General features: G+C 45.2%; 1 protein-coding gene across 11 annotated transcripts in view; it reads left to right on the top strand.

Moving 5' to 3' along the window:
* Positions 1 to 17,541, top strand: part of FGFR1 (fibroblast growth factor receptor 1) — a 75,653-nt gene extending 58,112 nt beyond the window's left edge. For 8 of the 11 annotated variants that reach the window (XM_043983301.1, XM_043983300.1, XM_043983296.1 and 5 more), the window contains 13 exons: positions 1,569 to 1,692; positions 2,396 to 2,586; positions 5,400 to 5,544; positions 7,532 to 7,734; positions 9,178 to 9,323; positions 9,530 to 9,651; positions 10,169 to 10,279; positions 11,021 to 11,211; positions 13,516 to 13,638; positions 13,933 to 14,003; positions 14,453 to 14,590; positions 14,785 to 14,890; positions 15,158 to 17,541. In XM_043983301.1, the coding sequence (XP_043839236.1) occupies positions 1,569 to 1,692; positions 2,396 to 2,586; positions 5,400 to 5,544; positions 7,532 to 7,734; positions 9,178 to 9,323; positions 9,530 to 9,651; positions 10,169 to 10,279; positions 11,021 to 11,211; positions 13,516 to 13,638; positions 13,933 to 14,003; positions 14,453 to 14,590; positions 14,785 to 14,890; positions 15,158 to 15,334 (1,848 nt within the window). In that variant the 3' untranslated portion in view covers positions 15,335 to 17,541. The remainder of the gene's footprint in view (positions 1 to 1,568; positions 1,693 to 2,395; positions 2,587 to 5,399; positions 5,545 to 7,531; positions 7,735 to 9,177; positions 9,324 to 9,529; positions 9,652 to 10,168; positions 10,280 to 11,020; positions 11,212 to 13,515; positions 13,639 to 13,932; positions 14,004 to 14,452; positions 14,591 to 14,784; positions 14,891 to 15,157) is intronic. The other 3 variants (XM_043983302.1, XM_043983297.1, XM_043983295.1) reach the window with 1 other exon arrangement.
* Positions 17,542 to 18,560: the final 1,019 nt, after the last annotated feature.

The following is an 18,560-nucleotide window of genomic DNA, read 5'->3' as shown; positions in this document are numbered from 1 at the left end:
GCTTACTCCAGGGTTGGAATAAACAGCTGGGGCAGAAGAAAGAAAGGAAGGAGTTTTCTCTTCACCTTATTCCTATTTGTCCTTTAAAATAACCTGAAGGGACTGCTAGGTAGTGCACTGGCCCTGGAGTCAGGAGGGCCTGAGTTCAAGTTCGACCTCAGACATTTGACATTTACTAGCTGTGTGACACTAGGCAAGTCACTTAACCCTGACTGCCCACCCACCCCCCACTCCCCCACAAAAATCCCAAAAAATGAAGCAGTGGGGGGGGGAAGCTAGGTGGCGCAGTGGATAGAGCACCAGCTCTGGAGTCAGGAGGACCTGAGTTCAAATCCAGCCTCAGACACTTGACACTTACTAGCTGTGTGACCCTGGGCAAGTCACTTAACCCCAATTACCTCACCAAAAAAAAAAAACACAAAGCAGTGGCTGTTAGGTTAAGAAGACACTTTTCTCCTGTTTTATCCTCCTTTTCATAAGAATAATATAATAAGAGAATAGATTCCAATCTGGAAGGGGCTTCACAATTCGCCTAGTCCAACACTTCCATTTTAAAAATCAGGAAACTGAGACCCACAGAGATGAATTGTCTTTTTTTATTGTGAGGCAACTGGGGTTAAGTGACTTGCCCAGGGTCACACAGCTAGTACGTGTTAAGTGTCTGAGGCTGAATTTGAACTCAGGTCCTCCTGAATCCAGGGCTGGTGCTCTACCCACTACTCCACCTAGCTGCCCCCATTTTCTTTCCTAAATAACTTAAACAAGGAAAACAAAGAAGAAAGATAAAAAACATAGAAATATTGGAGGGAAATTTTTCAACCTCACTGGTACCTATAAGTTTCCCTGGTATATGTCTTTAGATTTCACATTCAGTATGGGGAAATATCATGCTTTCTTTGGATTTGAAAGTATGAAGAGCACATAACCAGTGTTATGAATAAATTTATTTGAAAGGGAGCATTAGGGCTCTGTCCTGGAGAATGAGAAGTGGGATTGGGGTGGTGAAAAGTTGAGTCATTAGGTCTATGTATGCCCCAAGGAGAGCTGTCAGATGGGCTTCCTACCTGACTTCCAGTAAGGCTCTTCCCAAGGAGAGGGATGACTAACTGGAACATTTCACTCCCTTCACTATTGCTTGGGCTATGAATAAAACCCAGAAAATGGCACCCCATTTCAACAGAAACCTTTGTGTCAGGACACAGGAAACATTTGTGTTCTATCACAAGAGTGATTGTTTCTCTGTAGTGGATAGAGAACTGGACTTGGAGTGTGACCTGAGGCAAACCACTTAACCTGTTTGCCTTGGTTTCATCATCTTTAAAATAGGGAAAATGATAGCGCCTACCTCCTAGAGTTGTTGTGACAGATTGAGTGAAATAACATATGTCAATCCCTTTGCAAACCTTGAAGAGCTATATCTATTATTATTATCGTTATTATTGTTGTTGTTGTTGTTTATTCCCACCCTCATTCATTTTCTGGGTTGAAGGGATGGAACTATTAATGTGGTGGGTTGGTTTCATGCTCTGTGTTCAGCCTCTCAGTGGTTTCCTCTTACTTCCTTTCAGGTCCGGTATGCCACCTGGAGCATCATAATGGATTCAGTGGTGCCATCTGATAAAGGCAATTACACTTGCATCGTAGAGAATGAATATGGCAGCATTAACCACACCTACCAGCTGGATGTTGTTGGTAAGGAGAATGAGGGACAGGCTTGAGAAATAGACCATTTGAGGAAAGGGCCAAGGAATCAGGAGCTTGGGGGGAAGGAAGGCTGAAGGTAGAAGACATGGTTTCCATATTTACCAAGGGTTACCGTAAACTCCTTGAGGGCAGAGACTGTATCTTATTTATCTTCATGGCTCTCCCAGTGTCTAGCAGAGTTTCCTACACATAGCAGGTGCTCGATGACTGTTCAGTGGTGGTAGTAAGCTGTCATTTCCCACTTCCACAGAAGATGGTTAAAGGAAGTAAAAGGGACATAGATGTGGGGTATGGGCTTGGGGTGTGTCATGGATGGATTAAGATCATTTCTTCTGAGTGTTTTATTGGTTTCAGACTTCCAGAAATGAACATACCATCTAACAAGCAGGCCCTTAAAAGTTTAGCAGTCTTAGAAACTGGTTATTCTGAGTTAACTGAGTCTTTTTTCTGAGGGCCAGCAGGATTGAAACCTTTTCTGACTGCCTGAATCCTTGAATTAGGATGCAGTGAAAAGGCCCTGTTCTTTGCTTAGGGAGCTGTGCCTTTAAACTTAGCCCTGGGGGGATCTGGTGAATATGAGTGAGTCAGGAATGGTGTCTAGGCTACAGCCCTTTTTGCTTCTTATGAGTCTTGAATTGCTTTGACGTATGACTAGTGTTTTCCTGCCTCTTCTTCCCCTTCCTCTCTGTAGAGCGGTCACCTCACCGGCCCATCCTGCAGGCTGGATTGCCTGCCAATAAAACGGTGGCTTTGGGCAGCAACGTGGAGTTTATGTGCAAGGTGTACAGTGACCCACAGCCTCACATCCAGTGGCTAAAGCACATTGAAGTGAATGGGAGTAAGATTGGCCCAGACAACCTGCCCTATGTGCAGATTCTAAAGGTAAAACTGGTCCCAGGACTTGGAACCACTCTTCGTGAGCATTGTGGTCTAGGAAGGAGGCAGTGGCTCCTAAGCAAGGACTCCTTAACCCTCTTGCTAAATCTCCTTACTGTTCTTGATCCCAGGTTCCCTTTCCTCCAAGCACCCTCAGTCTTACTGAGGATAAAATCCTCTTCCCGGTGATTTAGAGTCGGGAAGGTGGGGGAGGGTGCTGCAAGGTGGGAGGTAGGCTAGGGAGAATCACTTTTCTGTGGCTTCAGAGCCAGCCATTCATAAGACATTCTGGTTCCATTACTAGCCTGGGTCTTTGGACAGGGCCTCTCCATGACCTTTTCCCACTCCCTCCTCCAAATTGAAGTCACTTTCTGGGCGTTAGGCTTGGAGCAAGGGCACAGTCATATAGAGCATCTAGTTCAGGCTAGCAAAATGCTACCTACAAATTCTCAACCACAGAAATGCTCTCTCTCTCTCTCTCTCTCTCTCTCTCTCTCTCTCTCTCTCTCTCTCCCCCTCACTCCTAAGTATTGACCCCCTATCATGTCCCCTTTCCCTTCTCTGCCTCCTCCCTCCACCAGATCCGCTTCACCCCTAAAACCCTGCTTCTTCATTAATCCTAGAGAGGAGATTGCTCAAGTCTCTGTAATGGATCTTGCAATAGGAAGCCACCAGAAGTTAAAAATGTTCCTAATATTGTCCTTGAACTACATGTACCTCATGCTTCTGCAGCCCATCTGTCCCAGGCTTAAGCCTGACCTTGCCATTGGTTCTGAAACTGGTCCTGCCTATAAATGGGACTGTGGATATGCACTTAAACCATTCATCTCTTTCCACTGTCTCCTATACAGTCCCAGGATTTACATAATATATACATATATACGTACTGCATACATATGTATACATGTGTGTTTGTATGTATGTATGTATGTAATTGGTAGTTAGGTAGCACTGACCTGGAGTCAGGAAGATTCTCTCCAAGTTCAAATTTGGCCTCAGACATTTACTAGCTGTTTGACCCTAGGCAAGTCACTTACTCCTGTTTGTAAGAAATGATAAATCACCCCATTATCTTTGCCAAGAAAACCCCAGATGGGGCCATAAAGAGTCAGGCATGGGCAGCTGGGTGGTACAGTGGATAGAGCACGGGCCCTGGAGTCAGGAGTATCTGAGTTCAAATCCGGCCTCAGACACTTAACACTTACTAGCTGTGTGACCCTGGGCAAGTCACTTAACCCCAATTGCCTCACTTAAAAAAAAAAAGAGTCAGGCATGACTGAAAAACAACTGACATAATACATGCATGCATGCATACAGACATACACACATATATGCATATATATATATGTGTATTTTTGGATTATAGAATAAATCAGGAACATTAGATTTGGTGGGGTAGTTAGTATTTCATTCTCCAGGGATTTTTATGTTAATTTGTTTCAGTCAGGTTCTCTTGACCTCTGAGGGAAACTGATCCTATCGTGTAAAAATGAGAAAAGATGACACACTTCCTTTAATCAAATCACCCCTCTCCTTTAGCGCCTCGCACCTGCCTGGTAGCCAGCCAGGGGCTGAGCGTGGCAGGAACACATATGTCTGCCCAATTGACTGGTGTGTCATTGGTTTATTCCAGCATTCGGGGATTAATAGCTCAGATGCGGAGGTGCTGACCCTGTTCAATGTGACAGAGGCCCACAGCGGGGAGTATGTGTGTAAGGTTTCCAATTATATTGGTGAAGCTCGCCAGTCTGCGTGGCTCACTGTCACCAGACCTGTGGCAAAAGGTAACCGGGAGACGGGACCATCCTATGCCGGGAATTTGGTTCAGGCCCAAGCCGCCGGGGCAAACAGAAAAGCCAGCCCCAACCTCTCCCTGTTTTTCCTGCGGTGTTTCTGGTGCCCAGAGCCATGGAAAAATGCCTGGCATGGGCGGCTGGTTTGGTTTGGTGTCATGTTGGTTTCTATGGGCCCTTTTGCCTTATGTGTTGTTCCTTTGCTCTGTGTGTGTGTGCATGTATGTAGGTATGTATACTTGTGTATGCTTTCTTAGTGTGTTATGAATCATACTAAAGACAGTATGGTGTAAAGGAAAGGACACTGGACTTGGAAGCCAGAAGATCTGGGTTTGGATCCCACTTTACTGTGTGACCAGGACCAAATCATTAAAAAAAAAAAAACTCACTGAACCTCAGTTTACTCATCTGTAAAATGGGTGTGATGCACAGCTATAATACCTATACCATGGGGCTGTCATGAAGCTTGGATGGCACTTTACCAACCTTAAAATTATGATATAAATGTCAGATCAGAGTTTGGGGGACATTCTGAAGGATGAGATCACATACCACCACCTCCACCCAGCCTCTGTGAGCTGAGTATGAATCCAGTTACCCTTCTTTCCTCACGTGTGTGCCTTCTCACCCTGTCTCTCCATTAAACCAAACAGCGCCCCCGCTGCCTACCAGGCCCCATTTCTCCATGCCGCCCGTTGCCAGCATGCTTGAATGGGCCAGGGAGTGGCAGCATCCGGTGAAGGGTGATAACTAGCCATCTTCTCCATAGGTCTACCAGTGTTCTACCTCAGCGTGTCTCTCTCTCTCTCTCTCTCTCTCTCTCTCTCTCTCTCTCTCTCTCTCTCTCAGGTATCACTGCTGCCTGGGATTTTTGGTTTGTGTTTTGCAAAAACAAAATATTGGGGAGCATTTTTCCTTTTCTTCTTCTGCCTCTCTTTCTTCTTGCCTCTCTTCCTCCCGTCAACTCATCATCCTGGAGGTCTTGCGCCCTGTGCTTCTCCATTTTGCCTCTGTTATCTCTTTTAGACGGCCGGTGTTAACACCACTGACAAAGAGATGGAAGTGCTTCACTTAAGGAACGTCTCCTTTGAGGATGCGGGGGAGTATACGTGCTTGGCGGGTAACTCTATCGGACTCTCCCATCACTCTGCATGGCTGACCGTTCTGGAAGGTATATACTGTACTTCTTCTCCTCTCGATGTCCTGCCCCTACCGTGGGCACCGGGGGGAGCATGCATTGCAGGTCTTGGAGAAGCCTAAAGCCGTAGTAAGACTGAGGGGTTGGGGGGGTGGCGATGGAACTAGCAGGCCAGGCCTTGCCCCCATGCCCTGCCTTGGCAGTACCCCACCAACACCAACACCGCCACCCCTGGCTTTCTCCAGCTGTGGGAATTCAGCCCTCTGCTGAGAGGAGCTTTCCTGTTTCACAAGAGCCAGGAATCTCCCATCCATTCATCCACATCTGGCTCTCTCCTTGGCCAAGACAATGCATGCTTGTAGTCTGTATTTAACCTGCGGCTGGTTGCCCTTCCAGAGTAGGCTCCTTCCATTCTTCCATCTGATACTTCCTCCCGCACACACACAAAATATACCCTTTGGGACTGAGAATCCCCAACAGATGTCTAATTTCCTTTTTCCTCCCAAACCTAAGTGGCAAGGGGAAGAACCTAACATGTTTCCTCATCTGTAAAATGAGGAAGACACTCTTCCTCATTAGGGGAAGAACCACTACATGCCAGGGACATCCTTCTATCCCAATCTTCTCTGCATTTGAAGGAACCAGTTCCCATAATATGCATACCAACTTCAGCAATCTTAAGCATGGCCTCTCTCAGACAGCCTATACCTATTTTCCCTATATAACTAAGCCCCCAAGAAGCCAGATGTGACCTGATGTTGGACAGGAAAGGAAGGAGCCTCTTCAAGGTGGTGGGATGATTCATGTCCTGGGGTTGGAATCACTTATTGCTGCCTTTGGAGGTCTCTTGCATGGGGTTTCTAGAAGCTTTTTATTTTTACTATCATTGCTGCTACTGCTGCCACTGCTGTCACCTTTTATTTCCTCCCATGCTGGTACCACAGGCCCAGCAAAGACTGCTAATAGTCAGCTAGAAGCAGGAAAGAGTTCAATGTTTATTGTTGTGACTGTCTTGGTTCTGTCTGTCCTCCCTATGTTCCCTCCCAATTGATTGTTTCTGTCCCTTGACCTGGAGAAGAAACAAACTCTTCTCCCTGTTATCTGCTTCACTGGTGAGAAATTCCGTTCCAGGCTCTGTCCTGTTGAACCAAGGCTGGGGATCCTGACTTTCTAGGGAAAAGTTCCCTGAGGGTGTGTTTTTTGTGATGCAGTGGTTTATTTGGAGGGGAGGTGTGGTGTGGAGGGGCAGGATTCAGTGGACCGCGGGTAATACTGTGTGCAGGGGTTTTTAAAAAAAAAAATGCTGCACAGTATATGTCCATACTGAGAAAAGGATTGCATAAGACTGACTGCTGAAAATAGTGCAAGTGGAGTTTGAGGAGAGAATGGAGAGGGAAAATAAGCATGACCTTCCCACCTCTCCTCCTCTGGTTGTGGGAGGTGGGAGTTTCGATGTGGAAGTCTCTGGGAACTTTCTGGGGGGTGGGGGGAGGATCCTTTCCAGAACATTTTCTAGAGTTTATTTTTACATCCACATACATGAGTTTGGTCCAGGATTGGGACAGAGTTGAAGATGTAAACATTTGTTATTTTGGTTTGATGTGACATGAAGGTATTAGTATATGATAGGGATGAAAGATGGGGTATGAATTAGATCTTTATTCAGCAGCAAAGCCAAGACATGTGTCTATGCCCTTTTCCCTATCCCTTGTTTCCCGAAGGACAGTGCTAGCCAAACAAGCCAGCTCCGTGTGGAGAGCTTCCTCCTTCCTGGGTGTGGGGCCCAGAGCAAAGCAGCAGTTAGGTTCATTTTGATAGGGTCTTTGGGGAGTTTCAAAAGCTGGGAGGCGCCTAATCTATTCAGTGACTGGGGCCAGGGTCTGACCAGCCTCCATTCTGTTCTATAAGCCCCCCGGGGGGAAAGGGTAATAGGGAAGGGCCATTTTTTTCTTATGGAGTTGGGGCCCTAGGAGGCTGGTACCCCCCAGTGCCTGCTGACACCCTGTTCACACCGACTCAGCCCTGGAGGAGAGACCGGCAGTGATGACCTCGCCTCTCTATCTGGAAATCATCATCTATTGCACGGGGGCTTTCCTCATCTCCTGCATGGTGGGGTCCGTCATCATCTACAAGATGAAGAGCGGTACCAAAAAGAGCGACTTCCACGGCCAGATGGCTGTGCACAAGCTGGCCAAGAGCATCCCCCTTCGCAGACAGGTAACAGAAAGTAGATGGGGGGTTCACACTCTCTCCCACCTATCCCCGGCATCCTCTCTGTCTCCTCCTCTGCTCCCCAATTCTCTAATCCTGCACCCCAAACTTACCTTACCATTTCCCAGCTTTGCCTCCCTACTTCTGAGGCCAAGTCAACGAAGCTCCCAAGATAGAGTTACAAATCCTCTGCCCTAAGAGATGCAGCCTCTCTACCCCCTGCTTTCTCCACTAATTTCCCTTCCAAAGCCCCGACTTCAAGCCTTTGACGCAACTGAATATATGGATTAAGTGCTGTCTGGGCCTGGGCATGCAGGTCAGACAGTCCACCATGACTCTGAAGGTCACATCTAAGAGGTTCCCAGATGTGTATGTGGAAGACCACACCAGGGACAAGTCCCTAGAGGAAAGTCAAAGGTGCGGGTATGCAAGCATGCATCCTGAGATCACTTTCTCATTTACAAAAATTTTGTGGGAATTTCGTAAGAGGAAAAGTCTGAAAGGGAAGGCTTTTGAAGTGGGCTATACCTCTGGGAAGAAGAGATGTTTTATGGGTTAGGAATCTCTCATGTGGGCCAAGAGGTTTTTTACAGGGACCAAGTCCTCTCCTGAGGTATAAAGGCAGAATTACTATTGGGGTGATAGGATAGATTGCTATAAAACCTTATCACTATATGCCGAGTGAAGTGAGCAGAACCAGGAGAACATTGTACACAGTAACAGCAACATTGTATAATGATCAACTGTGATAGACTTAGCTCTTCTCAACAATACAAAAATCTAAGACAATTCCAAAGGATTCATGATGGAAAATGCTCTCCACATTCAGAAAAAAGAACTGTGGAATCTGAATTCGGATCAAACTATACTGTTTCTACTTTTTTTTTTAATTTTTTTTCCTTTTGTTCTGAGTCTTCTTTCACAACATGACTAATGCAGAAATATGTTTAATGTGATTGTACATATATAACCTATATCAGATAGCTTTCTGTCTTGGAGGGGGGAAGGGAAGGGAGGGAGGGAGAAAAATTTGGAATTCAAAATCTTATAAAAACAAATGTTGAAAACTATATTTACATGTAACTGGAAAAGAATAAAATACTTTTATGATAAAAAACAAACAAAAACCTTATCACTATAAGGGCCTTTATAGATTATCTAAACTCTACCTCTTCATTCTACAAATAAGAAACTAAGGCTCAGAGAGGTTAAACTAATTGTATGCAGTCACCCAGCTAGTGAGTAGCAGCTCTAGGTATACATTTGACATTGGAGTCCCAGGACTCTTTCCACTCTCCTATGCCACCTTAGAGGTAGATAATAGGTGGATAAGATACTGATGAGAAATTCTGACTCTAAGCAGGAACTAATTTTTTCATCCTTCAGATTCAGAACTATCCAGCCTCTTGCCCTCTTTCTACTTCCTAGAAGGGTGACCCCACTCTTTCTTTATAGGTGTCTGCTGATTCCAGTGCCTCCATGAATTCAGGGGTCCTGCTGGTTCGGCCTTCACGCCTTTCTTCCAGTGGGACTCCTATGTTGGCAGGTGTCTCTGAGTATGAACTCCCTGAGGATCCCCGCTGGGAACTGCCCCGGGACAGGTAATCCTCCAACCTCCACTTCCTAAAAAGCTTCCTTGGCCCCTTCTTCTAGGATTTATTTTGAAAGGTTAAAAAAAAGTGTCCCCAGGAAATTTTCTGTCTTCATTGTTCTGCATTAGATAAGACCAATGGATGGTGACACCCCCTCCCCACCAGGGACCGCACCATGACAACCCTATCTCACCCCACTGTCTGTTTCCAAACAGGTTGGTTCTGGGCAAACCACTGGGAGAGGGCTGCTTTGGACAAGTAGTACTGGCAGAGGCAATTGGGTTGGATAAGGACAAACCCAACCGAGTGACCAAGGTGGCAGTGAAGATGCTGAAATGTAAGTGACATGTTGCACTGCAGATGCTTCTATTTCCCACGGTGTGTTTTTCTGAGCAGAGCTATAAAAGCCTTGAACCAAGAGAAAAATTCTGGCTTATCTGCTGCTCTTTTCCTCCTGCCCACATACAGTGTATTGATGTGATTGCTCCTGTTCTGGACATATTTTGGAATGTTTCTCTAGTAGAAGGTGTTCTTCATTTGCTACTGGTCTAGGCCGTTGTCAGATTATTTGAGATCCCATTGTCACCTCAGCTTTATTCTTTTGGATCTCTTTCCTTATCTGAATTCAGCCCCATCTTACCCACCTCCATAGGTCTCTGCTCCAAATCCAGAAGATGTTCATGCATAGGGCAGAAAAGTAGGAATATGAGGGAGGGGGAAAACAAGAAGCAAATCTTGGGGGAAAGGAGTTTTTCAAAGATTGATGATGACTTTTTAGCCCACTGGGTACCCAGTTCTGTTCTCAGACGCAAAAGTAAATGAGTACTGCCTGTCTTTCTGGTTTATATCTAAAGCGGATGCAACAGAGAAGGACCTGTCAGACCTCATCTCAGAAATGGAGATGATGAAGATGATTGGGAAACACAAGAACATTATCAACCTGTTGGGGGCCTGCACACAGGATGGTATGACCTGAGGCTTGTCAGAACAGACTTAGGAAAGCATCTATGTGGGCATGTCAATAATAAGCTGTCTTAGCCATTCCTGGGGAAAAAGTGGAGATAATATTGCCTAGCCAGCCTAAAATCAGCAGGATTCAGACTGCTGGTTAAGTGTGCATGGTGTGTGTGTGTGTGTGTGTGTGTGTGTGTGTGTGAGAGAGAGAGAGAGAGAGAGAGAGAGAGAGAGAGAGAGAGAGAGAGAGAGAGAGAGAGAGAGAGAAAATGAAAAGGCAGGGGAGAAGGGAGGAGAGGGGTGGGAAGAGAGATGTTGCTATTTCTCATTTGTGAGCATTAGCCATTCATGGAGCTTAGAAAAGCAAAGCTCTCTTGGCCTGTCTAGGGTCGCTGTGGTGGTGGTTTTTGTTGTTTGTTTGGTTGTTTGGGGTTTTTTTGGGGGAGGAGGGGGGAGTAAGCTGGCGGGGTATGCTGCTTCCAGTTCTCATCTGTTGGACAACTGCATTTCCCCTAGTGTCCATTGTTATTCATGCATGAGAATTTTTTCCCAGTTTGTTTCATGGGTGTCCAAGACCATTCTGGGCCTCCTTTGAAGAGTAGTGCTTCATACAGTGGCCTGAACCCCCAATGCAAAGCAGAGCAGTGCTGACTTCTATGGAAATGTTTAAGGGGTTTAGGTGGGGGGGGGAGATGGGCATGGGACCTGGAGACTGACAATTCTTCCAGCCCCTTCTTCTTTATGCCTACCAGGCCCCCTGTATGTCATTGTGGAATATGCCTCCAAGGGCAACCTTCGTGAGTACCTGCAGGCCAGGCGGCCTCCTGGGCTTGAATACTGTTATAACCCCAGCCATGCCCCAGAAGAGCAGCTCTCCTCCAAGGACCTAGTATCTTGTGCCTATCAAGTGGCCAGGGGCATGGAGTATCTTGCCTCCAAGAAGGTGTGAAATCTAAGGCCAAATGGGCTATTGTGTAAGGGTAGAGGGTGGGGAGTGGAGTGACTTGCTCCAGTTCTGATTTGAGAATATCAATCAGCCTACTTAAGTTTCAAGTATGAACCTAATCCTTCAATCAGATTCCCATCAAATAAGAATGCAGTAATTCTCTCAGGTCACAATTTATTGGGCATCAACTATATATACCATATTAAACACTTAAATGAGATAAAAGGGTAGAAGAATGCACAGTTCATGGTCCCAAAGAACATGTGATATAATTGGGAGACAGAATTTGTGTATCTAAGTGTGTATATTTCTATTACACAGCCCAGGGGATATAGAACTTGGGCTTGGAGTCAGGAAGCCCTATCTTCCTGAATTTAATTCCAGACTCAGACATTAGCTGTGTGACCCTGGGCAAGTCATTTAATCCTGTTTGCCTTAGTTTCCTCATCTGTAAAATGGGCTGGAGAAGGAAATGGCCAACCATTTCAGTATCTTTGCCAAGAAAACCCCAAATGGGGGCACAGAGAGTCAAACCCAGCTGAGATGACCCAGCAACATTACTCAAGATCATAAAATAGGAAAGTTAGAATTGGAATGGGTCTTAGGAATCAGCTAGTCCAACCCCTTCGTTTTGTAGAGGAGGACTTCAGACCTAAAGTGGTTAAGTAACACAGGTAACACAGCTAGTTAGCAGAACAGCCAGGACTTGAACCTGTCTTCTGACTTCAAATTCAGCACTATTTTCACCATACAAACGCATGAACACATAGACAACAAGATGTAACTATACCATCTTCACCAAACCTAACTGTGGGATGGTAAAGATGAAGGCTAGGACTATGAGAATGAATAGAAAGTCTGCAATTAGACAGTATCATCCTCATAAAGATGGCAGTTTGTTTTGTTTTCAGTGTTTAATTTTACAACCAAAAAAAATCAACAGCAATTTATACATATTTTTTTCTGAAATTTAATAATATATTCCATTCTTATTAGTTTTTTTACACATTTGGTTTAAAATTGTTTTCAATCAAATCCACCTTCTCTCCCACTCCCCTCCCCCAGTGTTTTTATATATGTGTAATAAGTGTATATATGGTATTCCTAGTTTTATTTGTCACCTTAATACTGAAATTTCCATATTTTCATATTCTTCATATTTGTCATTTTATAATCATGGCACTTCTATTTAAATAGTCAGTCTCTACTGCTAGCCAGTTCCCAGCTGTTGGCCAGTCGGACTGTGGAAAGAACACTGGACCACTGGAATTAGAATCAAGAGATATATCATTTCAGGCCTTGCCCTAAAACTTAACAGCTGTGTTAACATGAGCAAATCATATTGCCTCTAAGAATCTGTTTCCTCATCTGTAAATTAGAAATAATGACAATGGGGGGCAGCTAGGTGGTGCAGTAGATAAAGCACTGGCCCTGGATTCAGGAGGACCCGAGTTCAAATGTGGCCTCAAACACTTGACACATACTAGCTGTGTGACCCTGGGCAAGTCACTTAACCCTCATTGCTGTGAGAGAGAGAGAGAGAGAGAGAGAGAGAGAGAGAGAGAGAGAGAGAGAGAGAGAGAAACAATACTTACCTCACAGGGTTGTTTTAAAGAACAAATGAAATAACATTTGCAAAGTGCTCTGCAAATTTTAAATCACTATGTATCAGTGACTCTGTAAAATGGTAGTAATAATACTGGTGGCAATAATTTCCCAGGATTGCCAAAAGATGTAACCAGTTTTATGCCTCTTGTCATGTGTTGCCAGATCGTGTTCCAGAAAAGTAGCCCCAGTCTGTGGTGCTACCGCTAATGTGTGGCACCTGTTTCCCCACAACACTGAGATCACACACATTTTTTGCTAAATGAGTAGACCCACTAGTGGCATCCTGTTGCTTCAGTCTGCATTTCTTTAATTATTAGTGAGGTTAGACATGTTTCCCAAAGGTTATTCACTGTATTCCCATTCATCTATTCACAGTCTTTCACCATTTGTTCATTCAGGACTGTATATTGCCTTTCTTGGCTTGTGTTAGTTCCATATAAAGTCTGAAGGTCAGGGTTGAATAGGGCTTTGGAGAAGCAAAGGCACAGGTTATGCCTGAGTAAAAGGAGGAGGCCATTTCAGGGATGACACTATATATAGTGTTTTAGAAGAGGGGAGGGGGGATGATGTATGGGATATATGAAAATAAGAACGGGAGTGCGTAGGGCTAAGGGAAGGAGTTTATAAAGCTGATAACTGTTACAGCCTCCCCACCTCCCACCCTGGAATTCAACTCTCTGCTTCCGTCTTTAGTGCATCCACCGGGATCTGGCAGCCCGAAATGTCTTGGTGACTGAAGACAATGTGATGAAAATTGCAGACTTTGGTCTTGCTCGGGACATCCATCACATTGACTACTACAAAAAGACAACCAATGTAAGTGAAGATGCCCTTTTCCCATCTCTATCCCAACTAGCCTGTTTTCCCCACTAAGGCTCTTCATCCTCTCATCATCTCCCTTGAAAACCTCTACCCCTTCTACTCAGCCTTCTCTGTTGACCTTGTCTGTAACTGCAACCTCAGTACAGTCCTCCCCAGAGAAACTGCACTCTTAGATGGAATGGTGGGAATCACTGTGGGTACTCACTCTAGTCTCTGGACATCTCTACTGCCTCACACACATACCCCTGATTTCACTTGGTGACTTCATGCTCACTGTACTACACATAGGGTCGGCTGCCTGTGAAGTGGATGGCTCCTGAAGCACTGTTTGACAGGATCTATACACACCAGAGTGACGTGTGAGTTGGAAGTAGTTGCTAGAATGTGGGATGCAGAGGTATGAGCAAAGGGAGGTCTTGCCTACCCTCAGATAAGGAACCCCCTGGATCTTGGGTAGAATCTGCTCACTTTGGGATTGGGCAGCCACATCAAGTCTGGGAGTACTGAATCACTTTCCAGTATTCTCAGAAACCTACTAGGTTTAGGGTGCTGGGTATGTGGTACTTTAAAGTAAAAGGTTCTGGGGCAGCTAGGTGGCACAGTGGATAGAGCATTAGCCCTGGAGTCAGGAGTACCTGAGTTCAAATCCTGCCTCAAACACAACACTTACTAGCTGTGTGACCCTGGGCAAGTCGCTTAACCCCAATTGCCTCACTAAAAAAAAATTAAAGTAAAAGGCTCTGGGTGGCAGTGCCCACTAGTTAGTTCTGTGCCTATATAGACCCAATGAATCTATGCTGATATACAGGTGGTCATTTGGGGTGCTGCTGTGGGAAATTTTCACCCTGGGAGGCTCCCCTTACCCTGGAGTGCCTGTAGAGGAGCTTTTCAAGCTACTGAAGGAGGGTCATCGAATGGACAAGCCCAGCAATTGCACCAATGAACTGTGAGCACAAGGGCCAAAATGGGGGAGCTGTGGGAGGAGAGTGAAAATACATGAGGGGAAGGAGAAGCTGGTGGGTCATAACAGGGTTCATGCAGAGAAAGCCCTTTTATTTCTAGTCATTCTGTTTTTCCTCTTCTACCCAACCCACTTGATCTCATCACCTGGAAACTTCCCATTCCTAACCCTTGCCTCAGGTACATGATGATGCGGGACTGCTGGCATGCGATTCCTTCTCAGAGGCCAACCTTCAAGCAGCTTGTAGAGGACCTGGATCGAATTGTGGCCTTGACCTCTAACCAGGTACAGTTGTCCCCTCTTGGCTACAGGAACATCTTAAGACCAGCAGCCAAGATGAATGGCTTCTATCCAAGGTTGAGAAGCTTCCTCCTTAACTCTTCAATTTTCCAAACCTTTGTAACTTCCCCAATACCCTCTTCCTTTCCCCCAATTCCTTCGAATGTCTGCTTCTCTTAATATTTCCTTGGATTTGTATTACCTTCTTGAGAAGAAAAAAGGTCACGTCTCCCCTGCCCTATGCTCATTGAAATTCCTCTCTACCTGTCATAGGAGTACTTGGACCTGTCAGTGCCCCTGGACCAGTATTCACCCAGCTTTCCAGACACCCGAAGTTCTACTTGCTCCTCTGGAGAGGATTCTGTCTTCTCCCATGACCCCCTTCCTGAGGAGCCCTGCCTGCCCCGACATCCAGCCCCACTGGCCAATGGGGGACTCAAACGGCGCTGACATTCCCCTGCAATGAACTCCACAAACTGATATCCTTACCCCTGACTCTTGGTTGGGCTCATCTCCCTTCCTTTTTCCTTTCTACCTGCCCACAGGAGTTGGCTGCCCACAAGTCAACGCCTTCCCTTTGTTGCCCATCTCTATCCCACTGAGCTGATTTCCCTTCCATCAATTAATATCGGCCCCCTCTGCTGGGAAAAAGGGAAAAAGAGGTACTTCCAGTTGGCTACTTCATTCCCCTTAACCTTGGACCAGGATCTCTCCCTGCCTGGCAGGCAGAGAGAATGAGGAGTGGGCATGGAAGTGGAGGTTAACTGGGCTCTCTCTGGTACTGTTTTTATTTTAACCTACTAGCCTCCCACATGTTGGTGGCAGGTGCCTTGTCCTCAGGCTGCAGCATGGGGAGGTCAGTCAGTCAGTGCCTCAGGCCCCCATTGAAGGTGACCTCAGCTCCAGAAGGGTGGTACTAGTGGCTTATTCATTCCAATACTAATTTGCTTTGCTGACCAAACACACCTGGTACCAGAGGATGGCAGGGCAAAGGCTGGGGGCAGTCTGTGGCCCTGGGGCCCAGCCCCATCCTGGGGCTTTGTATATAGCTATGAAGAAAACACAAAGTGTATAAATCTGAGTATATATTTACATGTCTTTTTAAAAGGGTTGTTACCAGAGATATACCCATTGGGTAGGGCGCTCCTAGTGGCTGGGAGACATCAGTTGCTATATATTGAAAAAAAAGAAAAAAGAAAAAAAAGGAAAAAAGTTTTAAAAAAAGGTCATATATTTTTTTGCTACTTTTGCTGTTTTATTTTTTTAAATTATGTTCTAAATCTATTTTCAGTTTAGGTCCCTCAATAAAAATTGCTGCTGCTTCAGTTTTATATGGGTTGTATGAAAAGGGAGAGAGGAATTTTGGGAATTAACTGAGAAAATGAGATTAATATGAACTGGGGCTACACTGTCATTGTAAAGGGCATATGCCCCATAGTTCCTATTTACCCCTTTCATTCAATTAAGTTTAATTCAACAAAAATGCATTAAATGCCTGCTATATGTGCAAGGCACTCATAGGCACTGATGACATCAAGAAAAATCCATCCTATGTCTTCTGAATCTTCTCAGAGGCTTCCAAGAGCTCTGGTCCTTCTGGGATGGTCTAGGGATAGCACCAGTACACAGGAGTGGACAAGAGCCTTCTATCAATGTGCCTGCCCCATGGGGTTGGGCACCAGGCCCAGGCCAGAGCAGCCCTTCCTAACAGATCATTTCCTCACAGGAAGTTGTTGATTTGGGCAAGTGCTGGCTGCTATGCTGTGGGAGAAGAGGGGGCCTGAGAGGAAGGTGAGCTACAGACCATCCACCACAGTTCTCTTGGTAGGGCTCAAGGAGTGGTCCCTGAGGCTGGGAGTAGAGGGGGGTTGTCCACACCTTCCCAGGCCCTGGGGCTCACCACTCCTCAATCCACACCACAAATGGTTCTCCCTAAGTCATACACACTAAGTACCCAGGCTACATACAAGCCTCTCTCTTGACAACATCACAGATCGATCACTGCCTTCCCAATACTCTTCCTGTTTAAAGTCAGGGGGCCCACCCCTCCATGGGGGTGGGGGAATCCTAGAGAGATTTCTGTCCATTTATAATTGTGCTTTCTGCTGCCACCTGCCGGGCCATTTCCTGTACTGCTAGCCAAGCCTCTCCCCTTTCCAAGGGCCTCCTCTCTGCACCTCTTAAGGTTCCCTCACCTCCAGACTTTCTAGATTTCCCACTCCCCTGAATATAATGGCAAGTTCAGGATGTTGCTCATTCCTTTGATTTCTGTGGGAAAAGTGGAAACGGCTGCTTTAATGTTTTATCTTTGAGTTGGTCATTTTGTTATAGCTCAATGCTGACACTTGTGCAGTTGTTTCTCTGTTAATCTTGATTCCTCTCTATCTGTAAAACTGTCAACCTTACTGCAATTTGGTTGTGTGTGTTTGTGTTTAAAAGAAGCATGATCTAGTGGACAAAGCCAAGAAATTAATCTCAGCTATATTACTATTTACTATGGGACTTTAGACTGGTCCCTTTCTTCAGTTTTCCCATCTGTAAAATAGTGATGATAATCTCTGCCTTGGCCCTACCTCACAGGAATGTTGTGTGAATGGATGAAAGAAAGTCTATCAAGTGCTTTATGCTCCTTGGGGAGAGGTGCTGGAGAAAATACAAGGCACTATTACTATAAAATTGATGTCCTTGCTGTTATTACTTAAATCACCCATGAATTCCCCAGAGGATTGAGCTGGCTGTCAAATAAAAGACAGTTCGATTGAGTTGATAGGAAATGAAATGGTAGCTTCACTTATATGATCAAACTGGGTCTCCTGGGGCACAGAATACAGTTTACCTAATGAAGACATTAGGTTGAAGGAGAAGTCTGTCAAGGTGCTGAATCTGTTTAGTCTACCGAGGGTTAAAAGATTTGAGTCTAGGATCACAGCAGCACTAACTGGCATTAATCAATACTGCATTGGGCCTTTCCAGTCTCTTCTAATTGCCACAACACAGGGACCCCTTTGTCTCTTGGTGCTGCTAATGCAACCTATTGATCTCAGGTAAGTAAGATTCAGCATCGAATGAAGCAAGAAGTCAATCTCATCAATAATAATAAAGTTGCAGTGTTTACCAACTACAACTGTATGAAGCCAGCAAGCCAAAATCTTATTCACATTAAGCAAATTGGCTGCCTAAGCCTGTAATCTAACTGAGCCTACAGGTATACAAGAGAGTGGTTTAGAATTACATATAACAACACTATCTGTGTGATAGGAACTATAATGATTAAAATATAGAATGGAGGTATGGGTGTGGCAAATGCAGATTCCTAAATAGAAAGAGCTACTGAAAAAAATCTCACCTTCTTTAGCTATCCTAATTAACTCCCCTCCCTAAGTCCCATGTTCCACATCCTTCACTGCCTTCCCCACTTCCCTTCTCCCCCCCCCCACACACACATTATGGGCCAGGCCTGACCAAATATGAAGGTCATAGGGTGCTTTTTTATAGAGTATGCCTACAAATTCCCATCTAAGAGAATACTGGGAGTAGATAGTACTAAATAAAGAATACCACAGAAAATACCACCAAAAAATCCGTCTATCAGAGGCAGTAATGGGGAGGAAAAAAATTTCTTATAAGCCTTTCTCCTTTCCTAGAAATAATAAATGGTGGAAAGGACAGATATAAT

This window comes from Dromiciops gliroides, chromosome 2, assembly GCF_019393635.1.
Source record: "Dromiciops gliroides isolate mDroGli1 chromosome 2, mDroGli1.pri, whole genome shotgun sequence".
NCBI classification, from domain to species: Eukaryota; Metazoa; Chordata; class Mammalia; order Microbiotheria; family Microbiotheriidae; genus Dromiciops; species Dromiciops gliroides.
Note: the sequence above shows the minus strand (reverse complement) of the source record. Positions and strands in the feature narration are given on the sequence as shown.